The sequence below is a fragment of the Rana temporaria genome, chromosome 8 (assembly GCF_905171775.1).
Source record: "Rana temporaria chromosome 8, aRanTem1.1, whole genome shotgun sequence".
Lineage (NCBI taxonomy): Eukaryota > Metazoa > Chordata > Amphibia > Anura > Ranidae > Rana > Rana temporaria.
Genome location: NC_053496.1, coordinates 146,178,512 through 146,195,405, shown reverse-complemented (window position 1 = coordinate 146,195,405; position 16,894 = coordinate 146,178,512). Strand labels below are relative to the sequence as shown.

Below are 16,894 nucleotides of genomic sequence, written 5' to 3'. Positions count from 1 at the left end.
TCCTCCCCAAAGAGACACATTCAAAAATAGTGCTGAAAAGTTTTCCCAAACTGCAAAAACCCAAGGAACAATATAAATAAATATATATTTTTGCAATGGTAAAGCTGTAGAACATTGCCCTCTAGCGGTCAGTGCCCTGGTATTGCTAGTTACAGTGCAGTCCATGCTTAAAAATAGAGCAATCAGAAAAAAAAAAAGCGTTCTCTTCTTCTTTTCTTGGTAGATGAAGTCACAGAAACCTAATCTAACTAGCTCAACAAATTGTTCCCTCCCCCCGAAGTTTGTCACATCACCGCCAAACGTGGATCAGGAGAAAAAAATAAAACAAAATAGGATACTAGATAATAGAATGGGTACGGTGGTTTGCGTTTGATGGGCACAGTGGCTGCATTTAATGGGCACAGTGGCTGCGCTTGATGGGCACAGTGGCTGCAATTAATATTATTATTTTTTTTCACGTTTGTTTGCGCCCCCAAAAAATATTTGAGCACCAGCTGCCACTGGTTCCCTGTGCAGTTCACAAACTCCAATGAAGACTGGTGAAGCTGGACACTGAAGCCATTATGGCTGAGAATGAATGTGCCAGTTTGTAGGTCATGAAGAATGAGCCAGTCTGTGAGTACCTGGCTGCAGCCCTCATTGTGGTAATGAAGACTACTCCTCATATAATCATTACAGTCTCATGCTGTGGAACACGCGCCGATGCCCGCCACTCTGTTTTTACTCGCCCACCTCTCACGATTGGGCGGGGCTACACGCTACTCTCATCTGTTTTGGGCGGAAGCTCCGGGTCTGAGCCGGTTGTGACGTCATGACGCCAGTGGTGCGTAGGGGCAGCTGGAGCCGGGTGAGCTAAGGTGAGGGGGGTTGTTAGCGGACCGGCGCCATTACCATCAGGACCGGGAGAGACCGAAGACCGGTGTGCACGCTCTGACTGGAGAAAGGGTCGGCGAAGGCGGTGGTTGAGGGCCGGGAGAGGTGTGTTGGTGGAAATCTGTCTGGGGAGGTCAGTGAAGGGGTGGAAGACAGCGGAGAGTCCGGCCATTGCTGCAACTGCAAAGCGGCGCGCGACACCCCCCGCTGACGAACAACCAATCAGTCTGGAGGAGAGGAGCGCGAGCTTCGCCTACTGTGTGACCCGCCAATCGCCATCCTCTTTATCACCGGACAGACGACATGTCGTACAAGCCAATCGCTCCGGCTCCGGCAGCGGGGAGCAGCAGCGCTCCGGGCACCCCAGTCACCCCCGGTAATTATCTGATTACATGCATCACTGTACAAGGGGGAGGTGAAGGCAGCTTTACCTAAGCCATGTACAGAGCAGTCTCTGGAGAAGGAGGATGTGTCTTGTGGGTCGGTGCTCAGGCTCGGAGAGCACAAATAGTCACAAACTGTTTTTTGATCAGCTGTAACAGACGCCAATTGTATGTAACCTGAACATATGTCAGACATCTCATGACCACCCATGGTTGTTGGTGAACTTTGTTCTGGTCATCGTCTATGATTATGTGTGACTAGCAGAAGGCTGCCCATAGATATGGGGGGGGGTTCACCTTTTTACATAAAAAAAGTAAACCTGAATACCGTACACCTACCTCCCCCTGCTGTCCAGGTATGCAGACAGTCCAGGGACCTGAAATTCTGCTCTTTGTACGCTTCTCTGTACAGGGCTTCAGTGATTGGTCAGTGCCTGTACAGAACATCACCTGATCTGTCCCAGAAGCACTGCACAGAGAAGAGGAAGAAGAGTGGGGATTTCAAATCCCTGACCCAGCTACATTGGCACTGCAGACAGCCTCGCACCCACAGATGGTAAGTATGTGGGGGCTCACAGTGTTTAACCTTTTTATTTATGTTCCCACTACAGATTTTTGTCTCTCGATTTAAGGGTTATCAATTCACCTGTACCAAAAATCACATTATGTTTACCCATATGTGTTAAGTAGTATAGTGGTGCTTAAAGTGGAGGTTCCATCTGAAAACATTTTTTCACCCAGAAATCTAAAAAAAAAAAAAATGGGAAAATAAATAAATAATTTACTTACCCTAAATAGCTGTTGCTATGCGGAAGTGCCGAATCTGCCTCTTCATCTCCGCGGCGGATTCTCTTCCTCTCCTACACTCGGTGTGAATGGGGCGCGCTGCATTCTGGGAACTGTGTGTCCCAGAAAGCAGTCGGGCCAATCACAAAGCGCTGCGCTGCTCGCGCATGCGCAGTTTGGAAACAGGCAGTGAAGCCGTACGGCTTCACTGCCTGTTTCCTTACTGTGGATGGGTGGCGATTGGAGCTGCCAGGAACGTCTCGGCAGGGGCCGACATCGGCTGTCGGCTAGGACAGGTAAGTGTCCTTATTAAAAGTCAGCAGCTCCAGTGTTAGTAGCTGCTGACTTTTCATTTTTTTTTTTTTTATGGAACCTCCCGCTTTAAACACTGCATCTCATTTTGGTGTTCTAGTTTTAAAAGTTTTACTTTTTTTTTTGCTAGAAAATTACTCTCCGCATAGACCACTTTTATGTGAAACCTGAACCGCGTGCTGAAGTGGATACCGGGGTTATGGCGGCTAGCTGCTGCCATAACGATGACCTTCCACTTCAAACAGGCCGGCGTATAACGAGGACGGCCGGCAAGCGGTTAAACTTTACCTTCCGTCCAGGGCTCCTTTATTCAGTTTAAACAATGAAGTACAAAACATGCATATATCCTCTGCAGCCAGTGAAGGCTCAATCCTGCATTATTGTAAGGACCGAACATCTGTTGGGACCAACACCCCCTAATGCCACAGTATGTAGCGCTGTCCTGTTCTTTCAAGTGCTCATGTGCAGTGTGTACACTCTCCTGTCACAGCTTCAAACTCATGGATAACAGTAGAAAGAGTACACACATGCATGTGAGATTTTCATTCATTTCCAGGTTGAGCTTTACCACTTAAGGACCAGAAGATTGCCCCCTTTAATGACCAGGCTTTTTTTGCAATATGGCACTGCGTTAATTTAACTGTCAATTGCGCAGTCCTGACCAGGGCCGAAACAACTAATCGATTATGAAAATTAATCGATTACAATTTCATAATCGATTAATCGGCCAGTAACATAATGGGGTTAAAACACTAAAATTAGCCCTTTATAGTACAAAAAAAAGCAAATCTCTACTGTAAATATTACTTTCACTGTCCCACAGTAAAAAATGAACCCCCTTACAGAAGCGATTATTTGCTCTTTTTGTGCTTATTTTGTTTTTATAACTCCCATTATGTTACTAAACATCTCAGGCCTGGGTTCACACCTGTTTTTGGTGCTTTTTGCAGAAACGCACTACAGTTCATTTACCACAGTTTCCTATGGGACACTTCACATCCATGAATTTTTTTCAGCTGCTGCATATTTGGAAAGGGCAAGGACTAACACAAAACTGTGCTATAGTTTTTGTGGTTCAATATACTTCAATGGAGAAGATGCAGAAAAGCATGTAATGTGTTTTTGCTGCAATTTGTGTTTTGTAATCTGCCCATATGTGCAGGAGGGGGGCGCCTCCTGCACATATACGTCGGCAGAATGGCATGGCTGGGCACAAGCACGGACCTGTACGTCCTCTTTAAGTGCCTAGCCGTGGGTCCACGACCCGGTTCGAAGCTCCGTGACCACGGACCCGATCGCCGCCGGAGTCCCGCGATCGGTCCTCGGAGCTGAAGAACGGGAGAGCTGTGTGTAAACACAGCTTCCCCGTTCTTCACTGTGGCGCTGTCATTGATTGTCTGTTTCCTGATATAGTGAAAGGCGATCAATGACGTTACACGTCCAGCCCCGCCCCCCCTACAGTTAAACGCATATGAGGTCACACTTAACCACTTCAGTGCCCCCTAGTGGTTAACTCCCAAACTGCAATTGTCATTTTCACAGTAAACCATGCATTTTTATAGCATTTTTTTGCTGTGAAAATGACAATGGTCTCAAAAATGTGTCAAAATTGTCCGATGTGTCCGCCATAATGTTGCTGTCACGAAAAAAATCGCTGACCGCTGCCATTAGTAGTAAAGAAATTTTTTTTTTTATAAAAATGCAATAAAACTATCCCTATTTTGTAAACGCTATAAATTTTGCGCAACCAATTGATAAACGCTTATTGCGTTTTTTTTTTTTTCCGCTCTATTTTTGTTTATAGCGCACAAAACAAAAACGGCAGAGGTGATCAAATACCACCAAAATAAAGCTCTATTTGTGGAAAAAAATAGACGCCAATTTTGTTTGGGAGCCACGTCGCACGACCGTGCAATTGTCAGTTAAAGCGATGCAGTGCCGAATCGCAAAAAGGGCCTGGTCCTTTACCTGCATTTTGGTCAGGGTCTGAAGTGGTTAAAGCAGGGCTCGACAAATCCCGGTCGCCATGGCGACTAGAAATAGGGTCCTAGCGACTTGGCTTGGAAGGGGGCGCCATCTGGTGGTGAGCCGTTGGTATTGCAAGTTATTACCACCAGATGTGTAAGCTGGCGCCATCTGGTGGTTGGTCGTTGGTATTACAAGTTAAGCATTACGAGTTAAACAGCATTTCTAATGTAATTTTTCACTATTTTCACTGCCATCTTCTTCCCTCTAATTAGAACCCCCAAACATTATATATATTTTTTATCCTAACACCTAGAGAATAAAAATGGCGATCGTTGCAAATACTTTCTGTCACGCCGTATTTGCGCAGCGGTCTTACAAGCGCACTTTTTGGGAACAAATTACACTTTTTTTAATAAAAAATAAGACAACAGTAAAGTTATCCCCATTTGTTTTAATATTAATGAAAGATAATGTTACGCCGAGTAAATGATACCCAACATGTCACGCTTCAAAATTACGTCCGCTCGTGAATGGCGACAAACTTTTACCCTTTAAAATCTCCATAGGCGTTATTTAAAAAATTCTACAGGTTGCATGTTTTGAGTTACAGAGGAGGTCTAGGGCTAGAATATTGCTCTCGCTCTACCAATCACGGCGATACCCTCACATGTGTGGTTTGAACACTGTTTATACATATGCGGCCGTCTGCTCACGTATGTGTTCGCTTCTGCGCGCAAGCTCGTCGGGGACGGGGGCGAGTTTTTTGGCTCCTAACTTTTTTAGCTGGCTCCTAGATTCCAAGCAAATTGTCAACCCCTGGGTTAAAGAGGAATTCCAGGTATTGGCTATTTTAATATATGGTTACATTAGTCCAGCTTAGACCAGTGTGACTATGTATATACCATACCTGACTGATGTCCCTGGAAACTCAATTTCTGGTTTTGCACTGAGCAGCTGCATTCTGAACAGAGGAGGTTGGTCCCCTTGGCATGGGAGCCATTCAGAGAATACAAAGTTCTCTGATTGGATAAGGTGGCGGAGTGTGATGTCACTGTCCCACAACTCCACCTCCAATTCGCAATACTTTGCATTTTATTCAGTAGTTGCAAGGCATTCTCGAAAGGCGCCTACGCTAAGGATCGACTTGTGCTTACAATACAGCAGGCCAGATGCTCGGCACGGGTTCTAGGAAGCCACTAGCGATCAACTGGAGTAGCGGCGTCTTATCGATCCAAGGGCATTGGCAAGGTATGGTGTATACACAGTTACACTGGTCCAAGCTGGACCAATGTAAATGTGTATAAAATATTCATATCTGGAATTCCTCTTTAAAGCGTTGTAAACCTTAATTTGCACTTTTACCTACAGGTAAGCCTATAACAAGGCTTACCTGTAGGTAAAAAGAATATCTCCTAAACCTGTACGGTTTAGGAGATATTCCCCTCGCAATGCGGGCGGCGCATGCGCAGGGGGGGATCCACGGCGGAAGATCCGGCAGCCGCCGGACCTTGCCGATTTTTTAAATCTCCCGCGCGCATGCGCGGGAGTGACGTCATCGCCGCTCCAGCCAATCACAGCGCTGGAGCGGCGCCGCTCCAGCCAATCACAGCGCTGGAGCGGCGATACCCGGAAGACACGCCGGAGCAAGATGACATCTCGCTCGGCGTGAACCAGGTAAGTGTTGTTTCACCTCGTTTTTTAGGCAAGTATTTCATAATCAGCTATTATGCGGTGCATACTAGCTGATTATGCATTTTGCCTTGCAGGTAAAAAAAAAAAAAAAAATTATATATGCGGTTTACAACCGCTTTAAATTTGGAATTTATTTTTTTGTAAAATATACCTTTTATAAAGGACAGCATTTTGTTTCTTTTAGTTGAGGATAGGGCAGTGAACGATTAAACCCCTGTCATGCTATTTTGTTGTCCTGCTGAGAGATGCAGTGTCATTTCTATCCTGGAGATGCTAACCAGGAAATCTGTTATCAAAATACTGTCTGCAACAAAGATGCATAAAAATCTTTAATAATCCCAAAAGCACAAGATATAAATTCACTTCTAGTGTAATAATGCATGCACCGTGAATGTTAAAACAGAGTAACCACTGTAATAGTAACAACGGTATCTGGTAGGGCTGAAAAGGCATACATGTAGTACACTTACAAACGGGTACCTGTGATAAAAAAAACACAGGCAATCTCTCCAAAAAAACTGCATTCCCGTCAAAGAGTTGTCAGGAACCACACAGTGATCTCCATTGGAGTATTTGCCCTCCCATCTTGCTCCAAAAGACGGCTCTAATATTTTGAATTTGCCATCACTTAGTGACCATAGTAACTAGGGTTGTCCCGATAGCACTTTAAGACCGAGTACAAGTACCGATACTTTTTTTAAGTACTCGTCGATACTGATACTTTTTTTTTTAATGTCATGTGACAGTTTGACAGATGGGGACTCATAGGCGGCACTTTTGGGCATTGACTGGTGGCTGGCACTGATAGGTGGCACTTGTGGGCACTGATAGGTGCAGGGTGGGCGGTGGTGCAGATGGATGCAAATGTCTTCCCTCTCCCAGCACAGACACCCACCCCCCCCCCCCCTTCCTGTACAATTGGCACACTTTAAAAACGCACTCCTCGGAACACAGACCTCAGATACAGCGTGGCTCAATCCAGTAAGAGAGCTGCGTCTCCTCCTCATGACCTTTAAGATACGTCAGAGCTGGGAAGGAGCTGCCTAGGAAAAGCTTTCCATACCCGGCTCTAGTGACAAGCGGCAGCGTGCAGGCGGGTGCCGAGAATCTGTCTGGACAGGAGCGCATTGCTGTGTCACTTCTAAATACAGAAGCCTGGCTTCCAGCCACTGACTCCTCCCGCCCTCTCCGGCCACAGACTCTACCCGCCAACCAGGTATCGGGTAAGGCATCGGGAGCATTTGTGCGAGTACAAGTACTCACGCAAATGCTCAGTATTGGTCCCGATACTAGTATCGGTACAACCCTAATAGTAACCAATACATATTAAAAGAGTATTTATTCAGTCGGGTCAGTAAAACTTGAGAACTGGTATAAGTTTTTATTTTGTCTAAAACTTTAAAAATAATTTCCTTTTACATACATTACATGTACATTATCTTACAGTAGAAAACATTGAGGCACAAAAGACGTTTTATATAAAAGAGCTGAGAAATTCTCCTAAACAGTTTCTGGCAGTGTCAGATTGCAGCAAGAATTCACTAAGTTGCATATTTTTTTTTTTTGGTTTTAAATACAGACTTAAAATGATATGCATCTTATAATGGACCTTCACTTAAAAATGAAAGTACTTCTTGGCTGTCTCCTCCTCTTGCTACAAGAATTGACACCTGATTGCTCTGACATCACCAACAGCCTGCTGGGATACGCAGTGGGAAGCTAGCTGTGAGACACCAGGAAGTCACAGCCAGCTCCTAAATCCAAGATGCCAGAGAGTGGAGGACCGCTGCAGAATTGATTGTGGGGAAGACCACGCTGGTGTCCATGGGCTGGGTAAGTATCTGTTTTATAGGATAGCAGCTGCAGACTTTTTTTTTTTTCGACCATGGTGAAGATCTTCTTTAAAGCCCCATTCCCACCTAGCGAATCAACAAGTTTTTCCCCGCAATTCCAAATCCTGCTAAAATCACAGAAAAGTGCACAGCATGCTTGGCATGACACTCCAAACGTGTGATTTTTGCCGTGATTGCTGTGCAATGTGCGTAAATCACTGCAAAACACGCAAAAAATCTCAGCTCATTGCCCAAAAAGGAGCGTGACAAACCGGCATAGGACAGCTTATTCATTTGTGCGACAAGCAGAAATGCATGTAAATCGCACCAAAAAACATTGTGCGTGGGAATGGGAGTTTGTGCTATGCGAGTATGAATAGGGCCCTAGAACACTCTGTATTTATGTGTAGCGTCATGATTTTGTGAGCATTTGCTTCTGGCCACAGTTCCAAACAATGGCAAATTTACTTGTATAGTACCAAGAGCAGATAGATACCGTAAGGACTGGTTCACACCATAACATGGTTGCAGGAAAGGTGTTTCCTGCACTGCTTAAAACGCACTGCCTTTGCGATCTGCTGCTGGTGCCAATACATTAACAGCACCCAAAACGCAGAACACAAACTTGTGCGTTTGTGGGCACCAGATCACGTGGTACCATGTTTTTCAAAATTAGAGCATGCTCTCCCTTTCGTGCATTCCGGTGTCAATTTGCAGCCCATTCAAATGAATGGGCTGCCAAATTGCACTGCAGGGGGATCGCACAGGAAAGTGGACTGTGTTCCTCTGCAATTCTGGTGTGAACCAGCCATAAGGATTGCAATCCTTAGCTAGATTTAAGTAGTGTGAAGGGATGATTCAACTGCAACTCTGGTGGGTGGGCATGGAGTGGGTACCTAGTTTTACTTGGGCAAGCCAAAGTTATCCCTCCCACTTTGCCCACACACTTTTAGGACACATCACAGGTCCCAGAAGGTGAGGGACCATTTACAAAGTGCAGTGGGAAGCCTGGTTTGAAGCTGCGAGAAGTCCACAGCCTGCTTCTCACACACTGGACACAGTGGCGCCAGGGACCCAAAGACCAGCAAAGAACCGGCCAAGGTGAGGACCCTGCTGGATCCCTGGACCGGTAAGTGTCATTTTATTAAAAGCCAGCAGCTACAGTATTTGTAGCTGCTTTAATATTTTTTTTGTGGGTACTGAATATCCTCCTCCTTCTCTTTTTTTTTTTTTTCCCTCTAAAGAGGAACTGAACTGTGGCCCAGAAAAAAGCAAGCGAGAGGGGGTCTAGTCGTCAGTATTGCTTGTGGTCTACCTGCAGCTGATCCTTACCCCATTACTAACTGGTTTTAATTGTTGGTCTATTTCAGAACTAATTAAATACAGTTTGGAATACCTATTTGTATCTGTCTGCCAAAGGATTTGTAATTATGGTCAGTCCCTCTGACACTGAAGTAACTTGGTTTAACATTTTGACCTCCTATGTCACATCTGTGTTGCCAGCTTAATGATTAAATAATAAATTTGTATGGTTGCCACTGTGCATTTAGCAGGAAGCTGACTCGGGAATATGCCATGTTCAACTGCAAAGTAGCAGACTGATAATCCTGACTAGCAGTGTTTTTGCAAGAATGGCTGGTCAAAATTACAAATTTGCTGGCAGGTAAACTGGTAAGCCTATATGTATATGACTGCATACAAAAGAAAAATACTGTGCTTGTGCAAAAAAGTCATACAAATGAAATTTAAACCATTACAGTGTAAATATTCAGCAGCACCAATAAAGTGAGAGATAATCACATTGCATAGCACGTACAAAAACAGTGTTGGGGCTAAACCTAAAATTCCGCAAAGTGTTTATGGGAAAATGGTTCAATTGTAGAAAAACACAAAAAACTACATCTGTGAAATTGCAGATGAATCCAAAAACCCTCCACCTCGTGCATATACCACCACTTCATGCAATATGGACTCTTACCAGAGAGCCTGGACCCTTTATTACAGAGGGTCAAGCGTGCTTGATGTAGTAATCTTTGCAGGGGCATCAGTTGGAAATGTGTCCTCCCAGAAGAAATTAATGAACTTTCACTGTATAATCAGACCAGGCTCCATTCACCCCACGACCAGTGTTAACCATGCAAATGAAGGAGATGCCAGATAGTGTAAAATCCCAAGAGTCATTAATAAAGGGTATTTATTGCACTTTACACATTTTCAGAAAAATGACCCCAGAAAAGATTAATACATCAAGCCTGTTTGATCCTCTGTAATAAAGGGTCCAGGCTCCTGGCGAGTCTATATTACTTGAGGTGGCAGTATATGCATGAGGTGGAGGGTCTTCTAAATTCATCTGCAATTTCATGGATTTGAGTTTTTCTACAGTTGGACCATTTTCCACCAACACTTTATGAGCAATTTTATGTTTAGCGCAACACTTTTTGTAGATAATATAGAATAATCTAGCTGTTTGCTTGGAGTTCCATTCTAAGTTTGAAGGTTGATGTTGGTGAGTTTCCTAATACTGTTGGAATTTGCTGTTAACCTAGAGCTGCAGCTATCTTTTATTTTCTGGCTGTTTGCAACTTCACTGAGAATTTACTATCGCTATGTTGTGCTGTTGACACAAGTAGTAAGATGGCTGCAGCGGACAATTAATAAAAGCAGCATCTTTGAGGTGGTTTGAAAGCAGTGTAAACGGCGTTCCCAAAAATGCCTTGCCCATTGCAGTGAATAGGTAGCGCTTCAACAGTGCCACAAAAAACGTGAATCTTTACCTTTTTGGGGAGGGGTAAAAAGCAACCCGCTAGCGGTTAAAAACACAGCTAAAACAACGCTATAAAAAAAAGTTATCCAAAAAAGTGGTGGTCTTTCCTTTAGGAAAAAGTTGTAAAAGTGGGTGGAACTCTGCCTTAGCCTAGGTTCACACTGCTGCGAATTCAAAATCGCGGTAAAATGCGCAATTTTCCCGCGATTTCCCCACGATTTCGGCCGCAATTTAATTTAAATCGCGGCCCGAAATCGCAAAAAGTAGTACAGGAAGTACTTTTTGAAATCGCAGATGCGGCGTCGCACTGATTAGGACAGTGCCATTGCCGCCGATTTGAGATGCGATTTGATATGTCAAATCGCATCTCAAATCGTTCCAAATCGTACCCAGTGTGAACCAGGGCTTAAGGAGACATTCAGTAAACATGATGAATGATCTTGACTAATATCTACACAATATAGAGCTGACGGCCTAAGTTATATGGGCTTAACAAAATCTAGACCAGGATAGTAGTAGTAGATCCTTTCAGTATCACCTTAGCCCATTCCCCTAAGGCCAACCATACACATGAAATTTGCTTGATTTCTCCCATCAACATGGACAATGTTGATGTGGGAATCCCTCCTGCCAGAAGAAGACCGTGATAATCACTAGTGGCTATAGCAGCCACTTGCAATAATCGCAAGCAAATCCGGAAGGCTAGTTGTACCAAGTTGATCGATCAACTTGGTACATTCAGCCTGCCCATTAATGGTTAGAATATTGGCCGGTTTAGCAGATTTGAACAGTGTATGGCCGGTCTAAGGTTTGACAGACTGACATTACAGCTGTGGCAGGCCTGCTAGAGAAAACAAAGGTTTGTCAATGGATCCTTAAACGTAGGTGCATCTTCAACAGGAATGGGCAGATGCAGTGAAAAGCTTCCAACTCTTCAAATGAGTACTGGTCTGTAAAAAGTTTCGGAGAAGTAAATTGTTTTGTAATCATTTGTACAGAAGAGGTTCAAGTAAGGCAGTAGGAGCTACAGGCTGCTCTTCTATTTTTGAGGTGGTGCACACTGTTATAAATCCAGTATGGTGTCTTTAAGCCTGAGAGTTGTAGCCACTGCCTGCATTTCCTTGGGAACAAAATCATCCAGTATGGACTTTTCATTAGACTAACCTCTGAAACCAGCCTCAGAGGCCTGTACATATGCAGATATGTCAGACAGATTCAGGAGGATAAGAAGTGTGGTTACAGTCTCAATAAGCATAGTTGCAATTTGGCCCTTAAACTCAAGCATGGCTGCTGAGAACTCTTCTCTAGAGATGTCAGAGGAGAGAGCCACACCTGAGAGCCAAGACACTGAGGAGTGCATTGATTCAAAAAGTGGACAATGATCAAAGTGGCTTGTGTTGGTTCTTGAAGAGACACCGCAGGCTGCCCCGCAGCTGTTAATGGATTGCGAGCTGGATAGGTCTGAGCTGCAGTGGGAATTCCTTCCTTGTGCTTGACATCCAATGTTGCACTGCTTAACAGAGACCACTTATTAAAGAACACCAGGTAAAAACCTTAAGTATTACCAAATCGGCTTCTAAAAACAGGAAAGGTTGAAAATGCGGGAGGTGACCAGGTCACTGTAGGGGGTAGCAGGGACTAAGTGAGGTTACATTTTGGATCTCTTGCAATGGACAGCAGCTACCTCATGCAAAAAGGCAGGAACAAAACAGAGTGCCCATGCGCATGAAGCAGCACTTAATTGTTCAATGTATTAACCTTGGTGATGGTTCCAACTATTGCAATAAAATGCAGTAGTTTGATGCCAGCCTACAAAAGAGATCACAGCAAGGTGTCTGCTGCTACTCAGGACCTGGAAGTGCCTGTGGCTAACACAGTACAGAGCTGAATCCAGTGCCTAAAGGTCACATTCCATACAGGCTTACTTGATTCTTAACTCATTATTAATGCTGTTAAAAGTAATCTATTTCACCTTTTTGTCACAAATCTCTTCATCCACATTTCCCGCCTGTTATGTGCATATTGTGGGCTTGCAATGTTATTATTGTGGATGGCTAGGTGTTGTGTGCAGTCATTAAGCATCTCATCCCTCATCTGATGTGGTTTGCAGTGCCAGGAGCTGCGGTTTCATCACCATCAGGAGCTGTGCCCGTCCCCTCCTTCCGACTTAACTTCAGTGACTTTGGACCCCCTTCTATGGGCTTCATACAGGTAAGAAACTTTCCCAGCTATAACTCTCCTATCTGTTTGGGATTCCTGCATACTTGGCCTGTGTAGTCTCAGAAACTTGTATTTATTGTCCACAGTAATTGCTAAAAACCAAAATACATTTGAGCAGCTGTTTAACTTGCAGCATATAAGGAGCGATACATGCAACGAGACTGTTTTGACCTCTTGTTTATTTGCGTACACAGACTTGCATGCAGTGCTATAAATATACAAAACAATACAAAATACTGGAATATTATGATCTTGTTGAGCCAAAAGGAAGTTGTCAGACTTTTTCCTTCTTATCCAGGGCGTGAAGCCAGCTGTGTCACAAGCGGTGTCTCAGGGGACCTACAGTGACCTGTTGTCTGTGATTGAGGAGATGGGCAGAGAGATCAGACCCACCTATGCTGGAAGCAAAAGTGCCATGGAGAGATTAAAAAGAGGTGGGGATTAAGAGTCATTAGCTGTAAGACTGTTTTCTCTCATTAATCTGTAGCTAAAATATTTCTTTTATACTTTCTAGGTATAATCCACGCTAGAGCTCTCGTGAGAGAGTGTCTCGCTGAAACAGAACGCAATGCTCGTACGTGACCTCATTCCAGCTCTGCACTTTCTATTTTTTTTCCTCCTCCCTTTTTTTTCTTTTTTTAATCTATAAAAAAAAAATAAAGTTGCTCTTTATTATGTTTTATATGTGATGCGAGGGTGGTTTGTCTTGCCTATACAGCGGTTGGTATGATGGACATGGTTTTTTAACATGACACAGATACTGTAATGTTGGTGTATTACAGGAAAATATATAGTTTCTTTCGGTCTGATAGTTGCACAGCGGTGTATTCAGTCATTATGCCTCAAACACTACCACTGACCTTATCTGTAACTTAGTTATAGCCAAAATTTATATATTGTGCCAGTCACCTGCCCATAACAAGTTACTGCCACATGAAATGGCACATTGACCTATGAATTTGCTGCTACTGAAAGTCATTTAAATATGCCTCGAAATCTTGCTTTGTCTTCACTTTCCTTCTCGTGTATCCGTGCCTCAAGCTGCTTCAATTCCTTTGCAACAAGGGGAGCAAGTGAAGGGTCCAGCTCAACAGCCCGTGAGAAGTCCTGCTCTGCTTCTGATGCATTCCACACTGCGGCATGGGCACGACCCCGCTTAAACAATGCCTTTACGTTATCTGAAACGGATGAAGAAAACAATGACTGTAGTAGCTTGAGGTTAGTCAGGACGTGTTGCAGACATCCCTTGCCAGAACTAGGTAATGTAGTTCTTCTCCTAAAGATTTGAGAAGCATTTCCTACCCTCCCTGCTTTTCTTAAAGTAGAACTATAGGCAAAAAATAGGATTTTTGTACTCGCCGTAAAATCTTTTCTCTGAAGTCCATTGATGGACACAGCACTTAAATCTTGACCTTCAGGAGAGGACTAGGCAAAACATGTATAAACTGCACAATACCGCCCAGGGGGTGGTCCTACTGGCTATAACCCCTCACACTGCACCAGTTCGTCAAAAAGCAGTACAAACAGAAAACGAGGGGTGGATGCCTGTGTCCGTCAATGAACTTCAGAGAAAAGGATTTTATGGTTTTACGATTTCGTTCATTGACGGACCCTGCTTCCTTATACTCTTGGACTTGTGGTTATGTTCTGTCTACTAGGAGAGGACTAGGCAGACATGTTAATGGTTGAAACAGCCCGCCCAGGGGGTGGTCCCTCTGGTCATAGCCCCTCACACTGCACTAAGCAGCCCAGTTTGTTTTCTGCCTAGTAGAGAAGGCTCTTTTGGGCCTGTGGTTCTACAGAAATGTTACTTTAATTTTGATCTTGAGATCAACTGCCAGCAAGGCGAGAGGCTGGATAATATAGATCCTTGTAGTCCCCCCCCCCACCCAGTCCAGCTATCGAGCGTGAGCAGGTCTTGGCTACGCGTTTGGTCGGCTACGACATACCCCTATTTGCTCCAGGGGTGGCCGGTGAGCGTTTTTTGCTCCCGGGCTCACATATGACCAGGCTGCTTGCTGTCTGTGTCACAGTGATCCGTGGCCAGCAGCTACTCCGTACTGCTTGGGTGTAGGTCTGTTAGGAAAGCGCCAGAAGTCCTCGCAGGGACAGGTAAGTACCTTTCCTCCTGTCTTGGCAGGATGGAACACAGCTGGGCCTTCCTGGGGGGGGGGGGGGGGGTCGATCTGGTGTTTCTAGTTCCTCCTGTGCCTTCCCTTGCATGGGTTTGCGGTGACTGACCTGTGAATTGTTTTCACTATCCTGTCTAGGGAGCTGCCCTGGGTCGTCTGTCCTTGGGGTGGGGGGGGGGTTGTTCCTCTGTGCTGGAGCCACTACATTTTCTGGCCTTCTCGTCCACCTCAGCGCCATTTTCTTGTGGCCGCACTGCCGCCATTAGAAAGCAGCTGGCGGCCATTTTCTTATAGCCGTGACGCAGGTGGCCATTTTCCAGGAAATCGCGCGCTTTGTATGAGGCAAGCCATTTTGGGGTGGTTTTTCCCAAAGACATCGGCCTCTAATGCTACAGTGTCCTTAAGAACGGCGCAGTGTACCTCTCAGACTCTCACTGTGTACTAATGGAGGGCGGACCGCAGCGCTGTGCAGCTCTCTTGGTCATGGTGGTGAGTTTCCCTGGGATACCCCTCTTGGTCAGTACAGCTAGGAGGGTGGGCCTCTCTTATTTGTGTACCTTGACTATAGTCCCTAGGGCAGTCAGCGTGAGTGGGTCAGCATGGCGTCAAAAGCTGGCCCTTCTTCCCCAGACATTCCAATGGTAACAACCAGTGCCCCTGTGGACACTTGGTCGGCGGTCCTGGAATCGTTTATTGCCAGGGTGGAAGCGGTGTGTGGGCGCAAGGGGGTAAAAATAAAATAAAATAAACCGCCGCCCACCATCTCCTGGGAATAGCTCTGACTTGGTTCTGAGGTATCAGAGGATGCCAACCTGAAACTTTTGGACAGTGAAGAAGACTCCAGGTTGGGGTCAGCGCAAGGCAAGGCACTAGTTGGAGCTCTTATCACTGCAGTGCGGGATACTCTTAAATTAGAGGATACTGCTGGTACTTCATGTTGATGGGTCAGTCTTATAAGGAGGGCCGCACTGCTAAGGTGTTTCCTTATGGACCCTTTTTGATAAGTTCATAGACAAGGAATGGGAACGCCGCAGAGGACCTTTGTGGTCCCTAAGCGCTTGGCGGTCCGTTACCCTTTTGAGGAGCCTTTAAAAAAAAAGTGGGCTTCTCCCCAACTGTGGACCCCCCTGGTGTAAAGGTTGAACAAGGCAACCATGATTCCGGTTGAAAAAACCCCTGCATTTAAGGACCCTGCTGACAGGAGGTCCGAAGCGGTGGGTCGGTCCCCGTTCTCTATCCTGGGTTCAGCATTGCGGCCTATTTTGGCTATGAGACTGGTGTCTCAGACACTTTTGGAATGGGCAAGACTATTGCACCAGAGCTGATAGGGAATCATGCTCCTCCAGGCTGCGTGGAACTGGCTGACCAGTTAGTGCATGGACTTACCGTATGTCTGCGATGCAGCTCCCTTGATCTCAAAAGCTTCAGTATCTGCGGTAGTTTGCGCCACCTTGATTTGGCTTAAAGTCTGGTTGCAGACCAGGCCTCCAAGAAAGCTCTGGCGGATGCCACTGGGTGTAAGAACACGTTCCTCGTAACGAGCCATGCGCAGATCAGGGCCCTTTTTTTCAGCAGAAGAGCGGTATTTTCATCAGTCGGTTTCCACAGGAAGGCACCCTCAGACCGACAAAGGGCCTGCTGGGGGTCAAAGTGTCCCTGTGTTTGCAAGCTCTGGACAAATCTGCGACAGCATGAAGGTTTGCCCGCCCAACTCTCAGGTGGAGGGGGGGGAATGTCCCATGATTGCCAGCCAATGGGTCTGCGAAGGTGGTTTCATCAGGGTACAAGATAGTTTCTCTCTCGTCACAAAACAGGTTCTTGCCTCAAACCTTACCCTCCTTTCCGGCTCGTCAGGACGCCCTATTTGGGGCAGTGCAGGACTTGTTAAACTGCGGGGGTAATTTTACCCGTGCCACTGAGGGAGAGGTATCT

General features: G+C 45.4%; 2 protein-coding genes across 7 annotated transcripts in view; one reads left to right on the top strand and one right to left on the bottom strand.

Moving 5' to 3' along the window:
- Positions 1-773: 773 nt before the first annotated feature.
- On the top strand, positions 774-13,436 carry CDK2AP2 (cyclin dependent kinase 2 associated protein 2). 6 transcript variants are annotated; one of them, XM_040320846.1, is made up of 4 exons: positions 774-857; positions 12,721-12,821; positions 13,129-13,264; positions 13,345-13,436. In XM_040320846.1, exons 2-4 carry the CDS (start codon positions 12,807-12,809, stop codon positions 13,410-13,412), a joined length of 219 nt encoding a protein of 72 aa, XP_040176780.1. In that variant the 5' UTR covers positions 774-857; positions 12,721-12,806; the 3' UTR covers positions 13,413-13,436. The 6 variants fall into 6 exon arrangements, with proteins under 6 accessions (XP_040176780.1, XP_040176779.1, XP_040176778.1 ...); XM_040320845.1 differs by having other exon boundaries at positions 784-1,249; positions 12,669-12,821; XM_040320844.1 differs by having other exon boundaries at positions 786-1,249.
- A 103-nt stretch (positions 13,437-13,539) lies between these two features.
- LOC120909149 (aryl hydrocarbon receptor interacting protein) overlaps positions 13,540-16,894 on the bottom strand; it is a 70,362-nt gene continuing 67,007 nt past the window's right edge. The window contains 1 exon segment of the mRNA XM_040320836.1: positions 13,540-14,008. Within this exon segment, the coding sequence (XP_040176770.1) occupies positions 13,806-14,008 (203 nt within the window). The 3' untranslated portion in view covers positions 13,540-13,805.

What these genes read in the sequence shown, in the direction of transcription:
- CDK2AP2 (XM_040320844.1), top strand. Translation starts at nt 1,177, where the DNA reads ATGTCGTACAAGCCAATCGCTCCGGCTCCGGCAGCGGGGAGCAGCAGC. An exon ending in CTTCTATGGGCTTCATACAG is followed by an intron (nt 12,822 to 13,128) that starts GTAAGAAACTTT and finishes CTTCTTATCCAG; the next exon opens with GGCGTGAAGCCAGCTGTGTC. An exon ending in CATGGAGAGATTAAAAAGAG is followed by an intron (nt 13,265 to 13,344) that starts GTGGGGATTAAG and finishes TATACTTTCTAG; the next exon opens with GTATAATCCACGCTAGAGCT.